The sequence below is a fragment of the Hyla sarda genome, chromosome 5, assembly GCF_029499605.1.
Source record: "Hyla sarda isolate aHylSar1 chromosome 5, aHylSar1.hap1, whole genome shotgun sequence".
In the NCBI taxonomy this organism is placed as follows: Eukaryota; Metazoa; Chordata; class Amphibia; order Anura; family Hylidae; genus Hyla; species Hyla sarda.
This window is the reverse complement of record NC_079193.1, coordinates 150,285,604-150,312,839: the sequence shown is the minus strand read 5'-3', so window position 1 is coordinate 150,312,839 and position 27,236 is coordinate 150,285,604. Positions and strand designations below refer to the sequence as shown.

Genomic DNA, 27,236 nt, shown 5'->3' with positions numbered 1-27,236 from the left:
TTGCAAATCTGACCACTGTCACTTTAAGCATTAATAACTCTGGGATGCTTTTACTTTTCATTCTGATACGAGATAGTTTTTTCGTGACATATTTTAGTTTATGTCGGTGGTAAAATTTTGTCGATACTTGCATAATTTCTTGGTGAAAAATTCCCAAATTTTTTGAAAATGTTTTTAACTTTGAAACTCTCTGCTTATAAGGAAAATGTAGATCCTCAATAAATTATATATTGATTCACATATACAATATGTCTACTTTATGTTTCCATCATAAAGTTGACATGTTTTTACTTTTGGAAGACATCAGAGGGCTTCAAGGTTCAGCAGCAATTTTCCACAAAATTTTCAAAATTAGAATTTTTGAGGGACCAGTTCAGTTTTGAAGTGGATTTGAAGGGCCTTCATATTAGAAATACCCCACAAATTACCCCATTATAAAAACTGCACCCCTCAAAGTATTCAAAATGACATTCAGAAAGTGTGTTAACCCTTTAGGTGTTTCACAGGAATAGCAGCAAAATGAAGGAGAAAATTCTAAATCTTCATTTTTTACAAACATGCTCTTGTAGACCCAGTTTTTGAATTTTTACAAGGGGTAAAAGGAGAGAAATCTTCCTAAAATGTGTAACCCAATTTCTCTCAAGTAAGGAAATATCTCATATGTGTATGTAAAGTGTTCGGCGGACGCAGGAGAGTGAGCTTTTCTGAAATGGTTTTTGGGCGGCATGTCACATTTAGGAAGCCCCTATGTTGCCTGAACAGCAAGAAAACCCCCACATAGCATACTATTTTGTAAACTACACCCCTCAGGGAATGTAACAAGGGGGCCCAGTGAGCCTTAACACCCCACAAGTGTTTGACGACTTTTTGTTAAATTGGATGTGTAAATACTTTTTTTTCACAAAAATTCATTTTTCCCCAAATTTTACATATTTACAAGGAGTAAAAGGAGAAAATGTCCCCCAAAATTCGTAACACCATCTCTTCTGAGTATAGAAATACCCCATGTGTGGATGTCAAGTGCTCTGCTGGCACACTACAATTCTCCGAATAGAAGGAGTCACATTTGGCTTTTGGAAAGCAAATTTTGCTGAAATGGTTTTTGGGGAAATTTCACATTTAGGAAGCCACTATGGTGACAGAACAGCAAAAAAAAAAAAAAAAAACACATGGCATACTATTTTGGAAAGTACACCCCTCAAATAAAATAACAAGGGGTACAGTGAGCCTTAACACCCCACAGGTGTTTGACAACTTTTAGTTAAAGTTGGATGTGTAAATGAAATTATAATTTTTTTCACATAAATGCTGTTTTTTTCCCAAATTTTACATTTTTACAAGGGGTAATAGGAGAAAATGCCCCCCAAAATTTGTAACCCCATTTCTTCTGAGTATGGAAATACCCCATGTGTGGACGTCAAGTGCTCTACTGGCGCACTACAATGCTCAGAAGAAAATGAGCGCCATTGAGCTTTTGGAGAGAGAATTTGGTTGGAATAGAAGTCGGGGGCCTTGTGCATTTACAAAGCCCCCCGTGGTGCCAAAACAGTGGACCCCCCACCATGTGACCCCATTTTGGAAACTACACATTTCACAGAATTTAATAAGGGGTGCAGTGAGCATTTACACCCCACTGGCGTTTGACAGATCTTTGGAACAGTGGGCTGTGCAGATGAAAAATTACATTTTCACGGACCACTGTTCCTTACATTATTACATTCCGTGATGGGTGTAGTTTCCAAAATGGGGTCACATGTGGGGAGAGGGGTGGTCCATTGTTCTGGAACCAAGGGGGCTTTGTAAACACACGTGGCCTTCAATTCCAGACAAATTTTCTCTTCAAAAGCCCAATGGTGCTCCCTCTATTCTGAGCATTGTAGTTCACCCGCAGAGCACTTTACATCCACATATGGGGCATGTTCTTACTCAGAAGAATTACAAATTTTGGGGCTTTTTTCCTATTTTCCCTTGTGAAAATGAAAAATTTAGGGTAACACCAGCAGTTTAGTAAAAAAAAAAAAAAATGTTTTCATTTTGCCATCCAACTTTAACGAAAACTCGTCATACACCTGTGGGGTATTAAGGCTCACTATACACCTTGTTACGTTCCGTGAGGAGTGTAGTTTCCAAAATGGGGTCACATGTGGGTATTTTTTTTTTGCGTTTATGTCAGAACCGCTGTGAAATCAGCCACCCCTGTACAAATCACCAATTTAGGCCTCAAATGTACATAGTGCGCTCTCACTCCTGAGCACTTTTCCTTTTCATAAGGGGTAAAAGGAGAAAAAGCCCCCCGAAATTTGTAACTCAATTTCTCCCCAGTACGGATATACCCCATAAGTGACCCTAAACGGGACTTCCACCGCCGTCGGTCACGCTACAGTTCCCCCATTCTGCCCGGATTACTGTCAGTGGGCAGAACAGGGGAAGCGAACTTTAATTCCCCCCCCCCCTCCGCCCAGATCTGCTATTGGTCAGTCTTCTGACTGACCAATAGCAGGGATAGGAGGGGTTGCACCCCTGCCACCTAACTCCTATCCCTTCAGGTGGACCGGGGGTGTCTTGGACACGCCCGATCCCCCTGATTTTCCGAGTCACCAGAAAATCCGTATCACCCGGAATCATCGAAAATCGCCAGTCTGAATTGACCGGCGATTTCCGCTGATGGCCGACATGGGGGGTCTCAGGACCCCCCTGGGCATATGCACGGGATGCTTGCTGATAGATATCAGCAGTCATCCCGGTCCGGTCCCCAACCAGCTAGTGGCGGGGACCAGAATTCCAATGGGTGTACCCGTACCCCCTACATCCTTAAAGACTCAAGATGCAGGACGTATGCATATGCCCTGCGTCCTGAAGAGGTTAAATATGTCTTTTTTATATTTTATTTTTTTAAGAAAAATGTACACAGCAAAGTAATTCTTTAAACAGTAAAGGAATTTTACCTCGGGTCCTGTGATATGCATCAATCCAGACATTGCACATGCTACGGCATCATACCCTGCTCTTTTAAACAAAGGGCCAGTCTGACCATAACCTGTATGTAAAAATAGATACATTTTTATTTCTTTATGAGCCATTCCAGACTTGTCCTAATTCTGCACATATACACACCACCTAGGATTCTGGGTGTAAGCAACAGCTTTGTTTAATATAATAATTGTTATACACCTTGCTGTTGAAATTATATTGGCAAAGGTGAGGATTCTGTAGGTAAAATCAACTTATCCATCTGCTAATTAGATATTAAATATTGATACATTTCTTGAGGAGGCTGTACAGGAGTTTTTGTATGTTTTTTTTTTTCTCTGCCTGAGTGTATGTAAACACAGTAATGCTACAAAGAATTAGAATTATTGCTAGAAGAATGGAAAATATTACAGCAATGTTTAATTTCCCTCCAGTGTCACAGCGAGGGAAATTAAATATTACCCCTTTCCATTAATATCAATGGGCTGTCCATGTAATGTATGAGTTTGTCGTTTCCTCCAGACCAGGATATACTTATTTAGCTTCTCTTTAGTATGGCTAATAGATTTGAGTCTTGACTGGGTGAATCTCCACTATTAAATTAGTTTCCTAACAGGGTATAAACATTTTTAAACTTTCTAAACCTGGAAGCCTTCTTAGAATGAATGTATCCCCTACACTTTTTTTTTTTTTACCGAACAGAGCCACATACTGAAATAGAATCTTTTTTCTAATCTGATTCATTTTTCTGATGGTCATTATTTTGTACAATATTATGGAGGGGTACTCTTGTGGAAAACTTTTTTTTTTTTTTTTTTTTTTTTTTATGAACTGGTGCCAGAAAGTTAAACAGATTTGTAAATTATAATAATAGTTTAACCACAACTCAAGGATGATACACAATGAATAAAAATTACGGACAGTTTGATTGATATGAATGCAAAAATTGTTTACTACACAATATTATTCACAATATAAAAACAATTAAAATAATTTCATAAAACACAAAAGTATATAGCACTGATAGTATCTGCCATTTGGGCCCCAGTGGCTAAAAAAAATCCGAACACTAATAGTGTTTGCTTTAGCACTTGTATTCTGATCGTTCAGAAAAAGTCCACTAGTCCGGCAATTGGATGTCAGGTAATTAATGTGTATGAGAAATCTCCAAAAATATCAAAAAAATTAGAGCTATAGCATGCTACCCACAGTTTGTCTGCAATGGTTACATTGTCATTTGCTCACCGTACTGCGATGGACCAAGTGTGAAAAGTCCTGCGGCTAATTTGATGTTATGGGCACTGCGGCACTTGTAGTTGCTGTATGAAGCTCACAGAAATGGTGGGAGCGTATACTCCGGCAGGAGGCTCCATTGAATAAGGACCTCAGTTGTAACAGTCCTCCTCTCAGGCAGCACTTGAATGGAGAGGTTGATCGTGATCAAGTCATGCAGCAGACAGCATACCCGGTGTTGTGGAGATACAGGTGCAGTAAGTGGGTCTCTTGGATTTCTTTATGCCGGCTTTTATTGCGATAAGTGCATCTTATAAAGTGCTATATCTGGATAGTAAGAATGCCTAGACGCGTTTCAGGGTACTTGGATCGACCCCTTCCTCAGTAGGCGAAAGGTATAAAAGACAGCAGTAAAGACTCTTTTTATATGGTCAATCCACATGTGTTTCTCATTAGTACAAGGTAGAGGGAACCTGTGGAATGGACTCAAAGCACACAAAAATGATGTATCAGATACATGGATCTTGATGGGAACAGGATTCTTTTGATACCAACAACATATAAATAAATTCCTATATATACTTTATTCTAAATAAATTTGTGGCAACTGACAAATATTATATCCTCCAAAATTGTAACCTTTGTGTGTAGAGGAAAAAATATTTATTGTGGACCCACATACAGGATCTGCTAGCATAACGCTGCCGGGCCCTATGCTGGTATTCACACACATTTCAGTAAATTGTCATGAGATGGCGTAATTGTGGTCTGAATTGTTACTTATACGAACATAGTGAAACATATTGGATATGGTGTGTTGACAGAGTGTGTGTTGCGAGTGATGAAACAATTGTTCATTGTGAACCTGTGTACACGATCCGCCAGCGTAATGCTGCCGGGCCCTATACACCTATTCACATATATGCCAGTGAATGAGCGTAACATGGAAAAAAATCGTGGTCTGAATTGCTACTTGAAAAAGGTGAAAGTGATATGTGAAATGGATGTGTTACGGCTAGTGAAAGAAACTAAATTGTTGCAACAAAAATAGTGTTTGTATTAGGAAGATCAACAATGTGAATGTGAATAGAATAATATATGTAAAGAATGTAAGGAAAAATGCTGACAATAGTGAAAGGCAAGAATTGTATGAAAACAGAAAATAAATGTGTTAGATATGTTAGATATAAAATGAAAAAGAGAAATAAAATGTAAAATGAAATGAAATCAAATGAAATTTATGGAATACCATAAAAAAAAAAATTTAAATGGAAATGAAAATAAAAATAAATATAAATATGAACTAAAATAGATATAAAAATACAAATTAAACAAAAAATGAAAAATGATGAAAAAAATAAATATAGATATGAAATAAAAATAAAAATAGGATGGAGATTGTGAAATAAAATAAAATATGATGGAATAAAAGTGGAAATAATGAGAATAAAAGACATTGATGTGAAAATGTGAAATCAATTCTGTTGTGGTGGGGAGTGAGTGGGATTAATGTGACCGTTTTGGTGATGGATGAATGTATTAGGCTCTAAAATAGTGATGTGAAATAGTGGTATGTGTGGATAAATGTCTAAAAATGACATAAAAAATAAATAATAAAAATAAAAATAAATATAAATGTAAATAATAATAAATATCAAATTTAAAAAAATTAAAATAAAAAAAAACAGAACATAAAGTACATACAATCAGACCAAATATATATACTGGTTAACAATTACCGGTATTGTAGATAATATAGAGGTCTGATTTTATATACTTTATGTTCTGTTGTTATTTTTATTTATTTATTATATTTATTATTATTTACATTTATATTATTTTATTTTTTATTTAATTTTTAGACATTTATCCACACATACCACTATTTCACATTCATCCATCACCAAAACGGTCACATTAATCCCACTCACTCCCCACCACAACAGAATTGATTTCACATTTTTATATTAACATATTTTATTCTCATTATTTCCACTTTTAGGGTGCGTTCACACGGAGTAAATGAGTAATTCATGTCGAAAAATTTACGGGTGGAAAAACGAATTTTATTTTTGCGCGAAATTCGTGGGAAATTTGCGCGGAATTGCGTGCGGAAATGGGGGAGAAAGAAGTAAAGGGTTTTTCAGCCATTTCCACGCGAATTCCGCGCAAAAACGATGTCGGGAGGATTTTTTTTTACCATTGACTTCAATTGATTTCTGCTAGCGGATTCCGCTTGAAGAATGAACATGTTCTTTCTTCAAGCGGAACGGAATTCAGCGTCGGAATTCTGCTAGCAGAATTTCCGCAGTGTGAACAGGCCAGTAGAAATAACATTAAAGTCAATGGGCAGAGGAGATGTGCATTAATTTGGAAAATTCAAGAGGAAATACTCGAGTAAATTCCTCTTGAATTACTCCGTGTGAACGCACCCTTATTCCATCATATTTTATTTTATTTTATTTCATAATCTCCATCCTATTTTTATTTTTTATTTTTATTTCATATCTATATTTACATTTATTTTTATTTTCATAATTTTTCATTTTTTTTTCTATTTTTTATTTTTCTATCTATTTTTATTTCATATTTATATTTATTTTCATTTTTATTTTCATTTCCATTTTCCTTTTTTATTTTATTTTTATTTTAAAAAATGTTTTCTATTTTTTATGGTATTCCATAAATTTCATTTGATTTAATTTCATTTTACATTTTATTTCTCTTTTTCATCTATATATATATATATATACGTAATCCACTAAGGTACTTGTCCGTACCGTATATTGTTAGGTCTCCCAATAATATATAGAACAATTGATAGCGCAAAGGGAACCTTTTAAATTATTTTATTGTATAAACATAACACTCGTGGTAATAATTAAAATGTATTAGCCACCATACACTACTTTATATTGCCGCATCCATTTATAAAGATGTATCACAAGTTGTAGTCCATATGTTCCTTTCGGCCACAATGTTCATTAGTGCGTTTTTAAAGTGCATATGAGAGTGTGCGTTTTCTACTTATTATTCAAGGTGCGCTAGTACATTTGTGACCTCTGTCTTCTGTACGAGCCTCCCACACACCTTGATTGTCCATGTGTGGTAACCGTACTGGTTATGTGCATGTATTAACAGAAGTATTTGATGTGCTTTTGTTATTCATAGAGGTATTTTGATTGTGTGCCTCTATAGTAACTTAATGTCCATCTGTTAATGGCAAATTATGTCACAGTCTTTTAGATATTTGCACATAGAACGATGCATGTTGCACATTATGATCATGTCTATTTGAATTGTTGCACACACTTATTGCACATATTCCTTATTACACATAGCACTTATTGCACTTATCTCTTTTCCGGCTTCTTAAGTAGTTGGTGCTTCTAGTTTCTTTCGGATGGGAGCCTCTTTATAGATAATTGCCTGTCCGACGCGTTTCCTCTTACGATTCTTCCGGGACTTGTTTTCGGCTTTTTTTCCCCCTTTTTTTTTTCTCCTGTATCTTTTTTATCTTTTTTATCTTTTTTAGATGCGGCACTGATGACGGCCGTACTGCAAATGACTTCCCGCCGTGTTTTTATATCTGTAACTCCTCCTACTCCATAGTCACATGTTTTCCTCAGGTCCAATCATAATCTCTTACGTCAGGACTTTTCCTTCAGTATCTTTTACGATCTGGTTGGATCACCTGGGTGTTTTTGGGTGGGGAGTGTATACTATGCGCTCAGGTATGCTTTCCAGCCCTCGTTCTGAGCTCCGGTCTCCATCAATCAGGTAGGTGGCTTGCGTTTCATTCATTTTAACCCTTTATCATCTGGGATTTTCATTGTGCATTCTTTTCTATTCATTGAAGATTTCACAAATATTCGATATTTGCTTGATTAATTCTTGTGTTAATTCTTGTGTTATTTTTTATGTTGGTTTATCTCCGGGGTAGTTTATTTTGGGTTATAGTAATTGTTGTTCATCTTTTTGCAGTGAGTTACAGGTTGATGTTATATTATTTTTGTTTTATTTTATTTTCTTGTACAGTAGGACCGGCATGTTTGTATTTACTTTTTTCATTCAATAAAGCAAGCATACGATATAAAGTCATTTAGTCCTCCCGGTTTTACAGTCTCCAGTGTATATGTCCAGAATGCCTCTCTCTGTAGTAGGCTCCTGTCCCAGTCTCCTCCTCTTGGTGGGGGAGGTATCACTTCTATCACCTGCACTTTTAAACTTTTAATATCACTTTCGTGTTTAAGTGCAAAGTGATTCGCAACTGGAGTGTCCCTCATATGGATTATATCTCCCACATGCTCCTGTAGCCGTTTCTTAAGGGCTCTAAACGTTTTCCCCACATAATTCACTGGGCACGAGCACGTTAGGAGATATACAACGCCTTTTGTTTCACAGTTGGCGAATTGTTGCATTTTATATTGTTTGCCTGTTACACTGCTTGTGAACTCACTGCTTTTATGTACATATTGGCACATTGTGCATTTACTGCACGGGAAGGTTCCTTTTGGTTTTTCTGTAAACCATCCTTTTTTCTGTTCAGGTTCAAAGTTGCTCCTTATTAGTTTGTCCTTTAAATTTTGTCCACGTTTGTATGTTATTTGTGGGGTTCGAGGAATTATACTATCCAGGTTTTTATCCATCCTTAATATTCCCCAGTATTTATTTAGGATCTCCCGTACTTCATTGGCTTTTTCGTCAAAGACTCCAATAACTCTTGTTACATCGTTGGAGTCCTGCTTTACTTTTGGGGTTAGTAGATGGGATCTATTAGATGTTAAAGCTCTATGATACGCTTTCTTCAGAACTTTATTCGGGTATCCCCTACTCCTTAGTCTTACCCGTAACTCCCTTGCTTTAGTCTCAAAGTCTTCCAGTGAAGAACAATTCCTTCGTATCCGAAGATATTGTCCCGTTGGTATTCCCTGCTTCAGTGGGCGTGGATGGCAACTGTCCCACTGAAGCAGGGAATTAGTAGCTGTCTCTTTTCTATACACTGTAGTTTGTATGTGACTAATGTATGTGACTAAAATAATGAAAGAACAGAGGGAGAAGGCCCTTTTAGTCAACTAAGCAATAAAAGTAAAAAACCACCCCCGATTGGTGACTACTCTAATATAGATATATTTGTTGACATGGTAACTAATGACTTAAAAAGGCTAGACCAAAAAAGAATGAGGGAACAGAACCTCACGAGAGAAGAGAGACAGGCTATGACTGCATTAGCCAAAGATCCCTCCCTGGTCATCAAACCCTCGGATAAAGGAGGAAATATAGTTTTGATGACCAGGGAGGAATACAAAAGTATGTGCTTGGACATCTTGTCAGACAGGGAGTGTTATAGCAAACTGAGGAAGGACCCTACAAGAGAATTTGCAGAAGAGCTAGTGACTATCCTGGATGAAGGTAGAAGTTGCAACCTACTAAGTAAAACAGAATACGAATATATGAAGCCAAAAACCCCCAGAATGGCATGCTTCTATTCAGTACCAAAGATACACAAGGACCATCCCCCTTTAAGAGGGAGGCCCATTGTGTCGGGTATCGGTAATCTAACAGAAGGGGTGAGTCAGTATGTGGATTGCATACTGCGCCCCTTCGTATATGCCCTACCATCATTTGTTCGTGATACGACAGATGTACTACAAAAATTGGAAGACCTAAGATTGGAGGAGGGATCGATACTAGCATCCCTTGATGTGGAGGCGTTGTACTCCTCCATCCCCCACAGCAGGGGTTTGGAGGCAGTACAATACTTCCTAAGCTCCAGAGGCATTCAATATACATCGCATAACACACTGGTAATAAAACTATTGAGATTTGTTCTCACCAGGAATTATTTCCAGTTTGATGGGGAGTCCTTCCACCAAAGCCGAGGTACAGCGATGGGGAGCCCCTGCGCCCCCAGTTTCGCAAACCTGTACCTCGGCTGGTGGGAGGACCAACAGGTATTCAGTGAGGAGATGGCGTCATGGACCAGTCATGTAAGTTTATGGCTAAGGTTCATAGACGATATTCTCATAATTTGGTCGTCCACTGAGGAGAAGTTCTTAAGGTTCGTGGAAATACTAAATAGAAATAACCTGGGGTTAAAATTTACCAGCTGTATAAGTAAGGATCATATTGCATTCTTGGACCTAAAAATATGGATCACACCTGACAGTCACATACAAACTACAGTGTATAGAAAAGAGACAGCTACTAATTCCCTGCTTCAGTGGGACAGTTGCCATCCACGCCCACTGAAGCAGGGAATACCAACGGGACAATATCTTCGGATACGAAGGAATTGTTCTTCACTGGAAGACTTTGAGACTAAAGCAAGGGAGTTACGGGTAAGACTAAGGAGTAGGGGATACCCGAATAAAGTTCTGAAGAAAACGTATCATAGAGCTTTAACATCTAATAGATCCCATCTACTAACCCCAAAAGTAAAGCAGGACTCCAACGATGTAACAAGAGTTATTGGAGTCTTTGACGAAAAAGCCAATGAAGTACGGGAGATCCTAAATAAATACTGGGGAATATTAAGGATGGATAAAACCCTGGATAGTATAATTCCTCGAACCCCACAAATAACATACAAACGTGGACAAAATTTAAAGGACAAACTAATAAGGAGCAACTTTGAACCTGAACAGAAAAAAGGATGGTTTACAGAAAAACCAAAAGGAACCTTCCCGTGCAGTAAATGCACAATGTGCCAATATGTACATAAAAGCAGTGAGTTCACAAGCAGTGTAACAGGCAAACAATATAAAATGCAACAATTCGCCAACTGTGAAACAAAAGGCGTTGTATATCTCCTAACGTGCTCGTGCCCAGTGAATTATGTGGGGAAAACGTTTAGAGCCCTTAAGAAACGGCTACAGGAGCATGTGGGAGATATAATCCATATGAGGGACACTCCAGTTGCGAATCACTTTGCACTTAAACACGAAAGTGACATTAAAAGTTTAAAAGTGCAGGTGATAGAAGTGATACCTCCCCCACCAAGAGGAGGAGACTGGGACAGGAGCCTACTACAGAGAGAGGCATTCTGGACATATACACTGGAGACTGTAAAACCGGGAGGACTAAATGACTTTATATCGTATGCTTGCTTTATTGAATGAAAAAAGTAAATACAAACATGCCGGTCCTACTGTACAAGAAAATAAAATAAAACAAAAATAATATAACATCAACCTGTAACTCACTGCAAAAAGATGAACAACAATTACTATAACCCAAAATAAACTACCCCGGAGATAAACCAACATAAAAAATAACACAAGAATTAACACAAGAATTAATCAACCAAATATCGAATATTTGTGGAATCTTCAATGAATAGAAAAGAATGCACAATGAAAATCCCAGATGATAAAGGGTTAAAATGAATGAAACGCAAGCCACCTACCTGATTGATGGAGACCGGAGCTCAGAACGAGGGCTGGAAAGCATACCTGAGCGCATAGTATACACTCCCCACCCAAAAACACCCAGGTGATCCAACCAGATCGTAAAAGATACTGAAGGAAAAGTCCTGACGTAAGAGATTATGATTGGACCTGAGGAAAACATGTGACTATGGAGTAGGAGGAGTTACAGATATAAAAACACGGCGGGAAGTCATTTGCAGTACGGCCGTCATCAGTGCCGCATCTAAAAAAGATAAAAAAGATAAAAAAGATACAGGAGAAAAAAAAGGGGGAAAAAAAGCCGAAAACAAGTCCCGGAAGAATCGTAAGAGGAAACGCGTCGAAGAGGCAATTATCTATAAAGAGGCTCCCATCCGAAAGAAACTAGAAGCACCAACTACTTAAGAAGCCGGAAAAGAGATAAGTGCAATAAGTGCTATGTGTAATAAGGAATATGTGCAATAAGTGTGTGCAACAATTCAAATAGACATGATCATAATGTGCAACATGCATCGTTCTATGTGCAAATATCTAAAAGACTGTGACATAATTTGCCATTAACAGATGGACATTAAGTTACTATAGAGGCACACAATCAAAATACCTCTATGAATAACAAAAGCACATCAAATACTTCTGTTAATACACGCACATAACCAATACGGCTACCACACATGGACAATCGAGGTTTGTGAGAGGCGCGTACAGAAGAGAGGTCACAAATGTACTAGCGCACCTTAAATAGAAGTAGAAAACGCACATTCGCATATGCACTTTAAAAAACGCACTAATGAATATTGTGGCCGAAAGGAACATATGGACTACAACTTGTGATACATCTTTATAAATGGATGCGGCAATATAAAGTAGTGTATAGTGGCTAATACATTTTAATTATTACCACGAGTGTTATGTTTATACAATAAAATAATTTAAAAGGTTCCCTTTGCGCTATCAATTGTTCTATATATATATATATATATATATATATATATATATATATAAAACTCAACGTGTGTGTATGTATGTATGTATGTGTGTATGTTCCAGCATCACGTCCAAACGGCTAAAGATATTAACATGAAACTTGGCACACATGTTACTTATATGTCAGCAACAAACATAGGATAGGTGATTTAACCCTTACTCGCCCCCATTTGCCAGGGGCGGGGTTTATGTTTAAAGTCCCATACAAGTCAATGGGAAATATATGTTACTGCATAACTTCCAAACGGCCGGAGATATTTCGATAATACTTGGTCACATGTTACTTATATGTCCACTTAAAGGGGTATTCCAGGCAAAAGCTTTTTTTATACATATCAACTGGCTCCGGAAAGTTACAGATTTGTAAATTACTTCTATTAAAAAATCTTAATCCTTCCAATAGTTATTAGCTTCTGAAGTTTTCTGTCTAACTGCTCAATTTTGATGTCACGTCCCGGGAGCTGTGCATGATGGGAGAATATCCCCATAGGAACTGCACAGCTCCCGGGACGTGAGTCATCAGAGAACAGTTAGACAGAAAATAACAACTCAACTTCAGAAGCTAATAACTATTGGAAGGATTAAGATTTTTTAATAGAAGTAATTTACAAATCTGTTTAACTTTCCGGAGCCAGTTGATATATAAAAAAAATTTTTGGGCCTGGAATACCCCTTTAAAATATAGGATAGTTAATTTACCGTTAACTACCCCCATTTGTGAGGGTTGGGGTTTTTGTTTAAAGTCCCATGCAAATCAATGGGAAATGTATGTTCCCACATAACTTCTGTACGGCTGGAAATATTTCAATAACTGGTACACATATTACAGGTCGGGATAGGAGGTTGACATAGGAGGTAGGGATAGGAGGTTGGGATAGGAGGACGGGATAGGAGGACGGGATAGGAGGACGGGATAGGAGGTCAAGATAGGAGGACAGGATAGGAGGTCGTAATAGGAGGACGGGATAGGAGGTCGGGATAGGAGGATGGGATAGGAGGACGGGATAGATGGACTGGATAGGAGGACGGGATAGGAGGACGGGAAAGGAGGTCGAGATATGAGGATGAGAAAGGAGGACAGGATAGATGGACGGGATAGGAGGACGGGATAGGAAAACGGGATAGGAAGACGGGATAAGAAGACGGGATAGGAAGACGGGATAGGAAGACGGGATAGGAAGACGGGATAGGAGGACGGGAAAGGAGGTCGAGATAGGAGGACGGGAAAGGAGGATGGGAAAGGAGGTTGAGATATGAGGGCGGGAAAGGAGGATGAGATAGGACGACGGGATAGGACGACGGGATAGGAGGTCTGGATAGGAGGTCTGGATAGGAGGTCGGGATATGATGACGGGATAGGAGGTCGGGATATGACAACAATATATGAGGACGGGATATGAAGTCAAAAGCTTCCTCCTTTGTTTATTTTCCTCCCCAACAAGGATTAGGAAGGAAAAACCGGGCAACGCCGGGTACTCAGCTAGTTTTATCTATATATATATATATATATAAAACTCAACGTGTGTGTGTGTATGTACGTATGTGTGTATGTATGTGTGTATGTTCCACAAAAACGTCCAAACGGCTAAAGATATTAACATGAAACTTGGCACACATGTTACTTATATGTCAACAACAAACATAGGATAAGTAATTTAACCCTTACTCACCCCCATTTGCCAGGGGCGGGGTTTATGTTTAAAGGGACTTTAAATGGGACATACAACTCTATGGGAAATATATGTTACTGCATAACTCCCAAACGGCTGGAGAAATTTTGATAATACTTGGTCACATGTTACGTATATGTCCACTTAAAATATAGGACAGTTAACCCTTAACCACCCCCCATTTGTGAGGGTCTGGGTTTTTGTTTAAAGTCCCATGAAAATCAATGGGAAATGTATGTTCCCACATAACTTCTGTATGGCTGGAGATATTTCAATACCTGGTGCACATATTATGGGTCGGGACATGAGGTTGGCATAGGAGGTCGAGTTAGGAGGTCGGGATATGACAAAGGGATTTGAGGATGGGATAGGGGGTCGAGATAGGTGGTCGGGATAGGAGGTTGGGATAGGAGGACGGGATAGGAGGTCAAGATAGGAGGACGAAATAGGAGGTCGGGAACGGAGGTCGAGATAGGAGGACAGGATAGAAGGACGGGATAGGAGGTTGGGATAGGAGGACGGGATAGGAGGTCAGGATATGAGGTGGAGATATGAGATGGGGATAGGAGGACGGGATAAGAGGACGGGATAGGAGGACGGGATAGGAGGTCGGGATAGGAGGTCGGGATGGGAGGTCGAGATGGGAGGTCGAGATAGGAGGACAGGATAGGAGGACGGGATAGGAGGAGGGGATAGGAAGACGGGATAGGAGGACGGGATAGGAGGTCGGGATAGGAGGTCGGGACAGGAGGTCGAGATTGGAGGACTGGATAGGAGGTCGGGGTATGAGGACCGGATATGGGGTTGGGATATGACAACATTATATGGGGATGGAATATGAAGTCAAAAGCTTCCTCCTCTGTTGATTTTCCTCCCCAACAAGGATGAGGAAGGAAAAACCGGGCAACGCCGGGTACTCAGCTAGTATACAATATATCTAACACATTTATTTTCTGTTTTCATACAATCCTTGCCTTTCACTATTGTCAGCATTGTTCCTTACATTCTTTACATATATTATTCTATTCACATTGTTGATCTTCCTAATACAAACACTATTTTTGTTGCAACAATTTAGTTACTTTCACTAGTCGCAACACTTATCCATTTCACATATCACTTTCACCTTTTTCAAGTAGCAATTCAGACCACAATTGTTTTCCATGTTACGCTCATTCACTGGCATATATGTGAATAGGTGTATAGGGCCCGGCAGCGTTACGCTGGCGGATCTTGTACACAGGTTCACAATGAACAATTGTTTCATCACTCGCAACACACTCTCTCAACACACCATATCCAATATGTTTCACTATGTTCGTATAAGTAACAATTCAGACCACAATTTACCCAACTCATGACAATTTACTGAAATGTGTGTGAATACCAGCATAGGGCCCAGCAGAGTTATGCTAGCAGATCCTATATATGGGTCCACAATAAATAACTTTTCCTCTACACACAAAGGTTACAATTTTGAGGATATAATATTTGTCAGTTGCCACAAGTTTATTTAGAATTAAATATATATAGGAACTTATTTATATGATATTGGTATAAAAAGAATCCTGTTCCCATCAAGATCCATGTATCTGATACATCATTTTTGTGTGCTTTGAGTCCATTCTACAGGTTCCCTCTACCTTGTACTAATGAGAAACACATGTGGATTGACCATATAAAAAGAGTCTTTACTGCTGTCTTTTATACCTTTCGCCTACTGAGGAAGGGGTCGATCAAGTACCCTGAAACGTGTCTAGGCATAAGATGCACTTCTAATCTGCATATTATCGCAATAAAAGCCGGCATAAAGAAATCCAAGTGACCCACTTACTGCACCTGTATCTCCACAACACCGGGTATGCTGTCTGCTGCATGACTTGATCATGATCAACCTCTCCATTCAAGTGCTGCCTGAGAGGAGGACTGTTACAACTGAGATCCTTATTCATTGGAGCCTCCTGCCGGAGTATACGCTCCCACCATTTCTGTGAGCTTCATACAGCAACTACAAGTGCCGCAGTGCCCATAACATCAAATTAGCCGCAGGACTTTTCACACTTGGTCCATCGCAGTACGGGACCAGCGGCCGGAGACACGGTGAGCAAATGACAATATAGCCATTGCAGACAAACTGTGGGTAGCATACTATAGCTCTATTTTTTTGATATTTTTTGGAGATTTCTCATACACATTAATTACCTGACATCCAGTTGCCGGACTAGTGGACTTTTTCTGAACGATCAGATTACAAGTGCTAAAGCAAACACTATTTTTGTTCTGATTTTTTTTAGCCATTGGGCCCAAATGGCAGATACTATCAGTGCTATATACTTTTGTGTTTTATGAAATTATTTTAATTGTTTTTATATTGTGAATAATATTGTGAAATAAACAATTTTTGCATTCATATCAATCAAACTGTTCGTAATTTTTATTCATTGTGTATCATCCTTGAGTTGTGGTTGAAATATTATTCTATTTTTTTATTATATGTTGATCAGTGAGGATTGATCTTTTTAACCACATATACCTCGGATGTTGGTTGTGAGCTGCACACACAAGTTTTCTTTCCAGAATTGTAAATTACTTCTATTAAAAAATCTTTACCCTTCCTGCACTCTTTAGCAGCTTTATGCTACATAGGAAATTCTGTTATTTTTTAATTTCTTTTTTGTCTTGTCCACAGTGCTCTCTGCTGACACTTGATGTCCGTATCAGGAACTGTCCAGAGCAGGAGAAAATCCCCATAGCAAACCTATGCTGATCTGGACAGTTCCTGTCACAGACAGAGGTGTCAGTAGAGAGCACTGTGGAAAAGTAAAAAAAAAAGAAATTCAAAAAGAACAGAATTTCCTCGGTAGCATACAGCTGCTAAAAAGTACAGGAAGGGTAAAAAAAAATTTATTAGAAGTAATTTACAAATCTGTTTAACTTTCTGGCACCAATTGACTTATAAAGACCTAATAAAAAATTTTTTCCAGCAGAGTACCTCTTTTAAAGCAAAGTACACAGCATATATATCGGTAATAAATTCCCCCAGTGTATTACATAGTTTATGCACTATCTAGGCACAGGCCATGAAATAGATAAGGTGTACAGTTAATGATAAACTATTCACTGGAAAAAGATTCTATCTATAGCGTTAGCAACATATACAAAGCACATGAAACTGATCACACTATAATTAAACCCCCCTCCGCCTGCTAAAAGAATAAATATTAACGTGACAGGATAGGATGAGGTAGATACCGATGACTTGCAGGTGACAAATTCTGAGGGAGTAGCACATGCTTCGTGATGCTAATGTTAGTGGTACAAATAATAGAATAAAGGAGTTATTCCAAGGAGGAACATTTGTTATTATATCTTGCCAAGTCATGCCTAGAGCGCCTTGTAAATAAATATCCGAAATCATACAAGCTTGCCAAATCTGATGAATTAAAACTGGCAATGATAAAAAAGGAAACATGCATATATTCTAAATAAGGTTTATTGTATGTGTTGGAAATGTATTGGCTTGGTTAGCTATGGTTATTTTTTGTATAATAACATTAAAAATACTGTATACAGTATACTGTACAATGGATCTCTTAAAAAGGAAAAAAAAAGTGGAAGGCACCACTGGATAGATAGATAGACAGACAGACATTCAGTTGTCTCACATACGGTAAGTAATTAAGTGATAAGCATGAGGTCCACAAGGACAAGGTTTACACTACCACAGCTATCATACATACAGAGATTAAGTTTGGGAGATCAAGCTGGAACACAACATTTTAAGCTGACAATTCAATAAAGGATAATGATATTATTATTTAGCTATGAATCACTAACAAACAATACTTTTGATTCTGATCATTTTGTCCAATAAAAATTTGTAGCTGGAAAGCTAAACCTTACAGAATCAAGTTCTCTCTCTCCAGTCCTCAGATATTTTGTATGGGAGCCTTTATGTAGTAACTCTATGCATCATGAGCATTTTTTTCTTTTTTTAGAATTCATTTTGTATAGTTTCTATATGGCCTGCTTGACACCACCCCATGCCTGCCCAGTGTTTTTGCAGTCATACAAGGAAGTAAGAATGTAAGTCCTATTTTAGATTTCATACATTAAGCAAGATAAAATATAATTCAGTAAAACAGTTTCAGCCTATGCAATAAGATTACTAGTATACAATTGATTTTAATATTAATCAAATAATGGCAAAGTTAATTATATGATGTGATATATGATTACACAATATGGTTTACATAATATTCAGCCCTATGGAACTCAAAACTATAGGAACAAATTATTTCTTCTAAAAGAAACTTACTCACAAAACCTTAATCTTGAAGCATACACATTTCTAGTGACACAGCAGCACCATCTACTGCTGATTCATGGAAATTAATAGTATAAACAGTACTTTATTTTTCAGAATGCAGATTACAGCACTTCTTGGTTAACGTCTACATGCTAGCTAGAAGCCAATACTGATACACCAATCTGTTACATGTCTAACTATGCTGAGCACAGAGAAGTATATGTTACATATAATGTTTTTTTTCCCCTTTCTCCCATTATATTATCGAATTCTGTGCCTGCCATCTATGCTGTTTACAATTTTGGTCACAACCACTTTTAACAAATTCAATTATAAAGACTACGATCCCAAAATACTGCATTGCAATTGCACTTCTAACAATGCTTTAAAAACTGACAAGAGATCCAAAAGGAACTAATGCAAAGCTTCCATAGAGATAAGGCTTTAAAAAGCTTTTATAGAAGACGTGATCAGAAGCATCTAGACATCTGCAGTGCCACTTGTTTTAGATATAACTAAGGACCAGATAGATAAAAACTCAAAAAGGTTTTTAATCTTGTTTACTGTTAGGGTAGGTAGAGGTGGAGCAAAGAGACATCATTTTGGTGCCGATCCTGCATGGCCATATTACCCATATTATGCTATATATTTATGCCTAGCATATCTAGGTTTGCTATGCTGTTTACACAACTCACATTATCCTCTAAGGGAATTACATAAATGATTTATAGGCTTCGCAACCCACCTCAAGCGGCCACAGCTAGGTCAGATTGTGAAATAGGTGGATAAATGTACAGATAAGAATACCTCTAAGTCCCTTTGATCAACTGATTCAGCTAAGTATCAACGCAGTCTGTCCTGTATTATAAATTTACCCACTCTTTTACAAGAAAAATACAAATAAAATGCTGCATTTAGACCTTTGCTTAAAGGGGTACTCTACTGGAATACATTTTATTTAGTTATTTATTTATTTTTAAATCAACTGGTGTCAAAGTTAAACAGATTAGTAAATTACTTCTATCAAAAAATCTTAATCCTTCCAGCATTTATCAGCTGCTGTTATGATCCACAGGAAGTTCTTTTCTTTTTGAATTTTATTTCTGCCTGACCACAGTGCTCTCTGCTGACAACTCTGTCCATTTTAGACACCAACTGTCCAGAGCAGAAGAGGTTTTCTATGGTGATTTGCTCCTACTCTGGACAGATCCTAAAATGAACAGAGGTGTCAGCAGAGAGCACTGTGGTCAGGCAGAAAGGAAATTCAAAAAGAAAACAACTTCCTGTGGATCACACAGCAGCTGATAACTACTGGAAGGATTAAGATTATTTAATAGAAGTAATTTACAAATATGTTTAACTTTCTGGCACCAGTTGATTTAAGAAAAAATGTTTTCCAGTGGAGTACCCCTTTAATGGGAACTGTCATCAGTTTCACCCGCACTAACCTGTGTGTGTAGTGTGGATGAAAGTGATGATATTTAACTACCCCCGATGCTTGGTCCAGTCTTCACATTACACTCCTTGCTCAGGCGGCAGGCTTGGTGTGCAGGCAGAGCTTCTGGAGCACGCTGACATCACCGCTGCTACTTATTTACTCAGCATGGCTGCGAGCAGGCTTGGAAAAGCAGTAGCGGGGATGTCAGCATGCTCCTGAAGCTCCGCCTGCACACCAAGGAGGAAAACAGACAAATGGGGGCACAGATCGGGGGTAGGTTAGTATCGTTATTATCAGTGTCACCCGCACTACACGCCTGTACCAACAGGACAGGCAGGTGAAACTGATGACAGTATCCCTTTAAAGGGATTTACAATAACAACTAGCAACACTTATCATCTGTGGTAAGTTAAAAGTGTCAGACTGGCAGGAGTGCAAGAACAGTGTCCTCTGTTTGAATGGAGCTGGAGTAAGACAAGCAATGCTGAAAACGCTAGTTTTCATTTGAGCATCCTTTTGCCTGCTTATACAGCCCACAACTGTTCTTTCCTAAATGTTCACAAAGTAATTTCCAAATAATTACTTTCTTTTGGTCCTTTTATATTCACATCTTTAATTATCTTTGAAATCCTCACCATTTGATGCTAAGTGCAGCATTGTTTCCTTCATGCATTAACATTCATTTGAAAGCTATTTGCATCAATTGTACCAAAATGTGTTCACTTTTACTTACATTTATGGTTATAAAATTCAAAGAACTAAATTCCTTGATGAAAGGCTTAGGCAAGATGAATCATACATATTTCTTTGGTTTATTTCATAAAATGACCTTTAGAGTTTATTGTAAACAAGCAGCAAAAGGTATTATTTAAGTTAAGTACCAATTTCTGAGTTGTTGACTTTTCTTTTCACATTTATACTCTGTGATGTGTTGCACAGATTAGTGTGTGGGCTTTCCCTTTCTGATTTTCACTGACATCTGAACCAACTGTGTTTTTTTTATGTTCTATTGTGCACATGTATTGCATGGTATTCAGTTATTTTTCTCTAGCCAAGAAAACAGTCAGAAAGAAAATGGAAAATTAGTGTAGCAATGTTTGGGCAGTTTATATTTTATAAAATGATTGCAATATTTATATGACAAATTGCAGAGTCTAAGTTATAAAAATTAACAATCCATAAATTAAATCCACAAATGATTTTGAGACATTCAGTAAATGGAGAATTGGACAGAAACTCATAACTAAGGTAATGATTTGCTATAATACTACAATATACTACAAATTACCACACCCATTTTGTTTCTGCTGCATGTAAAGAAATCCATTATTTTTGCTGCTATTGATCCGGTTAGTTTCCCGACCATGTCATTCAGCTCACCCTGACCGTTTACTAGTATTGTAGCCTCCACTCAACAATTTAGCATCTCCCAAAGTATACCTCACTCCAACATATATAGCAAACACAGTGGGGGAGAAGTGCTCTTGCTTGTTCTATGAGATACAGATTTAACCCCTTAAGGACAAAGCCCATTTTGAGCTTAAAGGGGTACTCCGGTGGAAAACAATTTATTTTAAATCGACTGGTGCCAGAAAGTTAAACAGATTTGTAAATTACTTCTATAAAAAATCTTAATCCTTTCAGTACTTATCAGCTGCTGTTTACTACAAAGAAAGTACTTTTCTTTTTGAATTTCTTTTTTGTCTGTCCACACTGCTCTCTGCTGACACCTCTGTCCATGCCAGGAACTGTCCAGATTAAAAGCAAATCCCCATAGCAAACCTCTCCAGCTCTGGACAGTTCCTGACATGGACAGAGGCATCAGCAGAGAGCACTGTGGACAGACAGAAAATAAATTCCAAAAGAAAAGAACTTTCTCTGTAGTAGACAGCAGCTGATAAGTACTGGAAGGACTAAGATTTTTTTTATTGAAGTAACTTACAAATATGTATAACTTTCTGGAACCAGGTGATTTTAAATAGATTGTTTTCCACCGGAGTACTCCTTTTAGGACCAGGCCAATTTTAATTTTTACACTTTAGTTTTTTCCTTCTACCCTTCTAAAAATCATAACGCTTTCAATGTTGCACCTACAGACCCATATGAGGGCTTGTTTTTTTGCATCACCAATTGTACTTTGTAATAACATAAATTTTTTTTCTTATTTAAGATTTTTTATTATACAATTTCATAGTACATACAGATCAGACAAATAATTAATGACATACATACATAACCCCCCCCCCCCCCCCCACCCCCATCCTCTCCTGAGGAAAAAAAAAAAGAGAAATAGATAATTTACAGAGACCCCAAGAAGCTTTGTATACTCTAATTTTTTTTCTCCTGCTCTGAGTTTTTCATATTCATCATTTCCATCATTTAACAACAGAATCTACGGCAAAACTAAATAATATATATTTGTGGGGTGAAAATTACACCTTATCTTTATTCTGTAGGTTCATACACCCACAAGGATACCAGTTTATGTAGGTTTTATTTTACTACTTAAAAAAAAATATATAACTACATGCACCAAAATAAGTATGTTTACAACTGTCATCTTCTGATCCTTATAACTTTTTTATTTGTCCGCATGTGGAGCTATATGTGGGCTCATTTTTTGCGACGTGATCTTTTTGATAGCTTTTTATTAGTTTTTTATGGTATATGAAATGATTAACCCCTTAAGGACTCAGCCCATTTTGGCCTTAAGGACTCAGACAATTTAATTTTTACGTTTTCATTTTTTCCTCCTCGCCTTCTAAAAATCATAACTCTTTTATATTTTCATCCACAGACTAGTATGAGGGCTTGTTTTTTGCGCGACCAGTTGTCCTTTGTAATGACATCACTCATTATATCATAAAATGTATGGCGCAACCAAAAAACACTATTTTTGTGGGGAAATTAAAACGAAAAACGCAATTTTGCTAATTTTGGAAGGTTTTGTTTTCACGCCGTACAATTTCTGGTAAAAATGACATGTGTTCTTTATTCTGAGGGTCAATACGATTAAAATGATACCCATTATTATATACTTTTATATTATTGTTGCGCTTAAAAAAAATCACAAACTTTTTAACCAAATTAGTACGTTTATAATCCCTTTATTTTGATGACCTATAACTTTTTTATTTTTCCGTATAAGCGGCGGTATGGGGGCTCATTTTTTGCGCCATGATCTGTACTTTTTTTTGATACCACATTTGCATATAAAAAACTTTTAATACATTTTTTATAATTTTTTTTTTAATAAAATGTATTAAAAAAGTAGGAATTTTGGACTTTTTAAATTTTTTTTCGTTCACGCCGTTCACCGTACGGGATCATTAACATTTTATTTTAATAGTTCGGACATTTACGCACGCGGCGATACCAAATATGTCTATAAAAAATGTTTTTTACGCTTTTTGGGGGTAAAATAGGAAAAAACGGACGTTTTACTTTTTTATTGGGGGAGGGGATTTTTCACTTTTTTTTTACTTTTACATTTTTTTTTACACTTGAATAGTCCCCATAGGGGACTATCCATAGCAATACCATGATTGCTAATACTGATCTGTTCTATGTATAGGACATAGAACAGATCAGTATTATCGGTCATCTCCTGCTCTGGTCTGCTCGATCACAGACCAGAGCAGGAGACGCCGGGAGCCGCACGGAGGAAGGAGAGGGGACCTCCGTGCGGCGTTATGAATGATCGGATCCCCGCAGCAGCGCTGCGGGCGATCCGATCGTTCATTTTAATCGCGAACTGCCGCAGATGCCGGGATCTGTATTGATCCCGGCACCTGAGGGGTTAATGGCGGACGCCCGCGAGATCGCGGGCGTCGGCCATTGCCGGCGGGTCCCTGGCTGCGATCAGCAGCCGGGATCAGCCGCGCATGACACGGGCATCGCTCCGATGCCCGCGGTTATGCTTAGGACGTAAATGTACGTCCTGGTGCGTTAAGTACCACCTCACCAGGACGTACATTTACGTCCTGCGTCCTTAAGGGGTTAAAAATGCACAGTATTGGACTGTGCGGTATTTTTTTTTTTTACGTGTACGCCATCGACAGTGTGGTTTTGCTAACCTTATATCTTATTAGTTCGGACATTTATGCATGCCACGGATGACCCAATCAGCATCCCTGAGCTACCGGCACCAATAACCCCGCAATCAACTTTTGCGGCATCTAAAGGGTTAATGCCGGGGCACTGACCCGATCGGGTCCGGGCATTAATAGTGGATCCTGGCTGCTCATAGCAACAGGGACCCACCAGGTTTGAAGCATTCTCCACTTGTAATAACGTTTTAAACCCTGGTAACGGGACATGGGTTTACAGATATGCCCTTGGTCCTTAAGTACCAGGACGCAAGGGTGTACCTGTACACCCTTCGTCTTGGACAGGTTAAGGGGATATTCATCATCCCTGCACCCAGCTTAAACTTCAAAATGGTTGCAAATTTTAGCACAAATTCCCACCTTGCACAAAACATAGGAGTTATGTCGCTCAGAGGTGTAGTTGCCTCGTGCATTCACCAAATTTACTACAATGTACTGTACAAGTGTATATTTTAGCTGAGGCTGAGATGAGCTGAGTAGATTTCAGTGAGGGCACATAAGTAGCCTCAGATGCACCCAGATATATGTGGAGGTGTGCGTCTCTACATACATCTGGTGTGATTGTGCACTGGCAGAGGATTACTTCTGACCAGTGTTCAAGAAGCCAATTTCCCATCACAGGCCACCGACAGGTCTAATTAGCTAAATTTTTATGTTGTTAGTTCAGATCATTTGACCCACAGTTATTAGGGACAGTAGTAATATTGGAACATTTCTGATCCTCTATTACATTTGTATAAAACTGGCCTACTTCACATATAGGACTTTTTTAAATCTCATGAGTTAATCACACACAGCAACCTAGAAGTTTAATAGGAGCATTGCAGGAGAGCCTAATGACTTTGGGCTATTTGCTAGCATGCTGTGAGGTGACAAACTTCAAGCAAAAGCATTAAGTGTGGTGCTCTGCAGCTTATGTCACACCTCTAAAGTGTGCTTCTGCATTTTCTCTTAGGTCTCCATTATTGACCACTGAACCTAACCATGTGACTGCTGAACCTTTTGTGCAACTACGTTTCAGCCTTAGGCTATGTTCACATGATGGAATTTCCATGCAAAATTCTGCACAGAATTCCGCAGAAGAATTCTGCACAGAATTCTGCACAGACGTTCCGATGTAGCAAAGTCCCATTGAATTCAATTTGATTCTGCTGCACTGTGCACTACCATACCATTGAGAATGGTGTCTTTAGCTGTCCATCAAGATTTTGAAGGGTTGTGATTAGGGATCGACTGATTATTGGCCGATATTCACGATTTTGGACATTATCAGTATCGGCAATTACCTTACCGATAATCCGATAATTACCCGCCCACCGCACCCCCCACCACTGCACCGGCCAGAGACCGCCGCCCCATTGCTTCCCCCATTCCCGGTTTTATAATTACCTGTTCCCTGGGCCCGGGCTACTTCTGGCTCCTGCGGCGTCCTGTGTTATGCTGTGCGCTGCGCAGTGACGAGTGATGTCCTCAACGCAACATCACCATCAGTGCACACAGTGACAACTCAGGAGGACGCCAATGGAGCCAGAAGAAGCGTGGACCCGGGAACAGGTAATTATAAAAGCGGGAATGGGGGAGGCAATGGGGCAGCGGCAACAGCAGTCTCTGGCCGGGGCAGTGCGCTGGGGTGGTGTGGCACAGTTGGGGGGGGGGGGGTGCAGTGTCAGTGATAGAACTCAGGAGGACCCCAGGACAGGCAGGGGAAGAGAAGCGGGTGGCGGCGGCGGTCTATGGCACCGCAAAAGCTGCTGCAGTTCATTGATTTAATGCTTCCTGGCTGATGTTTTGATCACTTTTGAATGTTGGCGGTGCTTTCACTCTAGTGGTAGCATGAGAAGGAGTCTACAACCGACACAAGTGGCTCAGGTGCAACTCATCCAGGATGGCAATACTTCACAGATAAAGCAAAACAATTACCCTGCTAGAAATAACGGTTCACAGAAGGGGTAATAACATATAAAACGTAACGTTTAATCGTGCTATTTAAAACAACAGAATCCCCACTGACATACAAACAACAAGATAGGTCAAGGAGGCTCAGAGGCCACAACTAGCAATGATAGTTGGAGTCAGACAATTCAATGGCCTGAGTAGAGACAATGTGGGGTGACCGGGAAAAGTATGGAGACCCAGGTGGGGTGGGGCTATAACCCCAATACACCCTGACAGGGGAGATGTTGTGCCCACTTGCCCTGCTCGCTCAGGGAGCTGTCGGGGCACTCGTCCTTGAAAGGATGACCCCTGCCCCGGTCTATCCCTTGGTCAGCCCCTAGACTAAAACAAATGCATGGCCCGCCCAACGCATTTCCCCCAAGTAAATGGGTTCATCAGGGGCTCCAGGGCAAACAATTAGAAATTAGGTCAATAATGCATTACCCAATGAAAATAATAATACATAAAGTGCAACAAGAAAACAAGGTGCAAGCAAAATTCATAGGCCAATAAGGTGCAACAATAATGATAATAAGGTGCACTAATTAAAACCAACACGTGAACATAGCCCACAAAATTAAACACATTTCCCTTAGAACATAACCAAGGGACAAAGTGAAAAAAAGGTGTGCTGGTTACCCAGAGCAGAGCCCTGCTACTGGGTTTGACTCACGTGACCACAATGGCGGTCGGCGAGATATCGGGAGCTGCAGTGGCAGAGTGCGCGGTTATGGCGTCTGTATCCCGTTGGTCACATCAGTGAACCGGGGATCCTTAAATAGCACTTACCTAACCGGCTGCTTCCACGCTCATTCATGCGCGCGCCACTTCCGGGTGCCGACGTCACAACTGTGTGCCGGCGTCACTTCCGGGGGCGCGTCTGTGCTACGGAGCGGAGCATCCTGCGTTGCTAGGCGATGCTGGTGAGGCTGTATGCATGCGCCAATGGCAACATATCTTTCAATGATACAAATGAGTATTACGTGGTTGGTATTGACAATTTAAACAGGTAGGTATTTACAAAAAGAGTGAGATAACTGAATCAGTAATAATGAAAAACATAGGGACAGCAATGGTTATAGTGCGGTCCTTAAGAGATGGCTGTAAATGGATAAAGAGAAAACGGGGAAGAGAAAAATGGGGGACCATCAAAGGGAGGGAACTCACCGGGGGACA

The 27,236-nt window shown here is 39.1% G+C and overlaps 1 protein-coding gene and 1 long non-coding RNA gene across 6 annotated transcripts in view; one reads left to right on the top strand and one right to left on the bottom strand.

Annotated features, from left to right (window-relative positions):
- Nucleotides 1-27,236, bottom strand: part of SUGCT (succinyl-CoA:glutarate-CoA transferase) — a 1,132,767-nt gene that overhangs the window by 989,743 nt on the left and 115,788 nt on the right. For all 5 annotated transcript variants that reach the window (XR_008844018.1, XM_056520503.1, XM_056520499.1 and 2 more), the window contains one exon: nucleotides 2,946-3,037. Coding sequence is in view for 4 of the 5 variants with exons in the window: in XM_056520503.1 (XP_056376478.1) it covers nucleotides 2,946-3,037 (92 nt within the window). In the remaining variant the exon portion in view is untranslated. The remainder of the gene's footprint in view (nucleotides 1-2,945; nucleotides 3,038-27,236) is intronic.
- Nucleotides 1-27,236, top strand: part of LOC130273524 (uncharacterized) — an 83,441-nt gene that overhangs the window by 1,689 nt on the left and 54,516 nt on the right. Inside the window, exon 2 of the long non-coding RNA XR_008844019.1 lies at nucleotides 18,268-18,355. This is a non-coding gene — a long non-coding RNA (uncharacterized LOC130273524). The remainder of the gene's footprint in view (nucleotides 1-18,267; nucleotides 18,356-27,236) is intronic.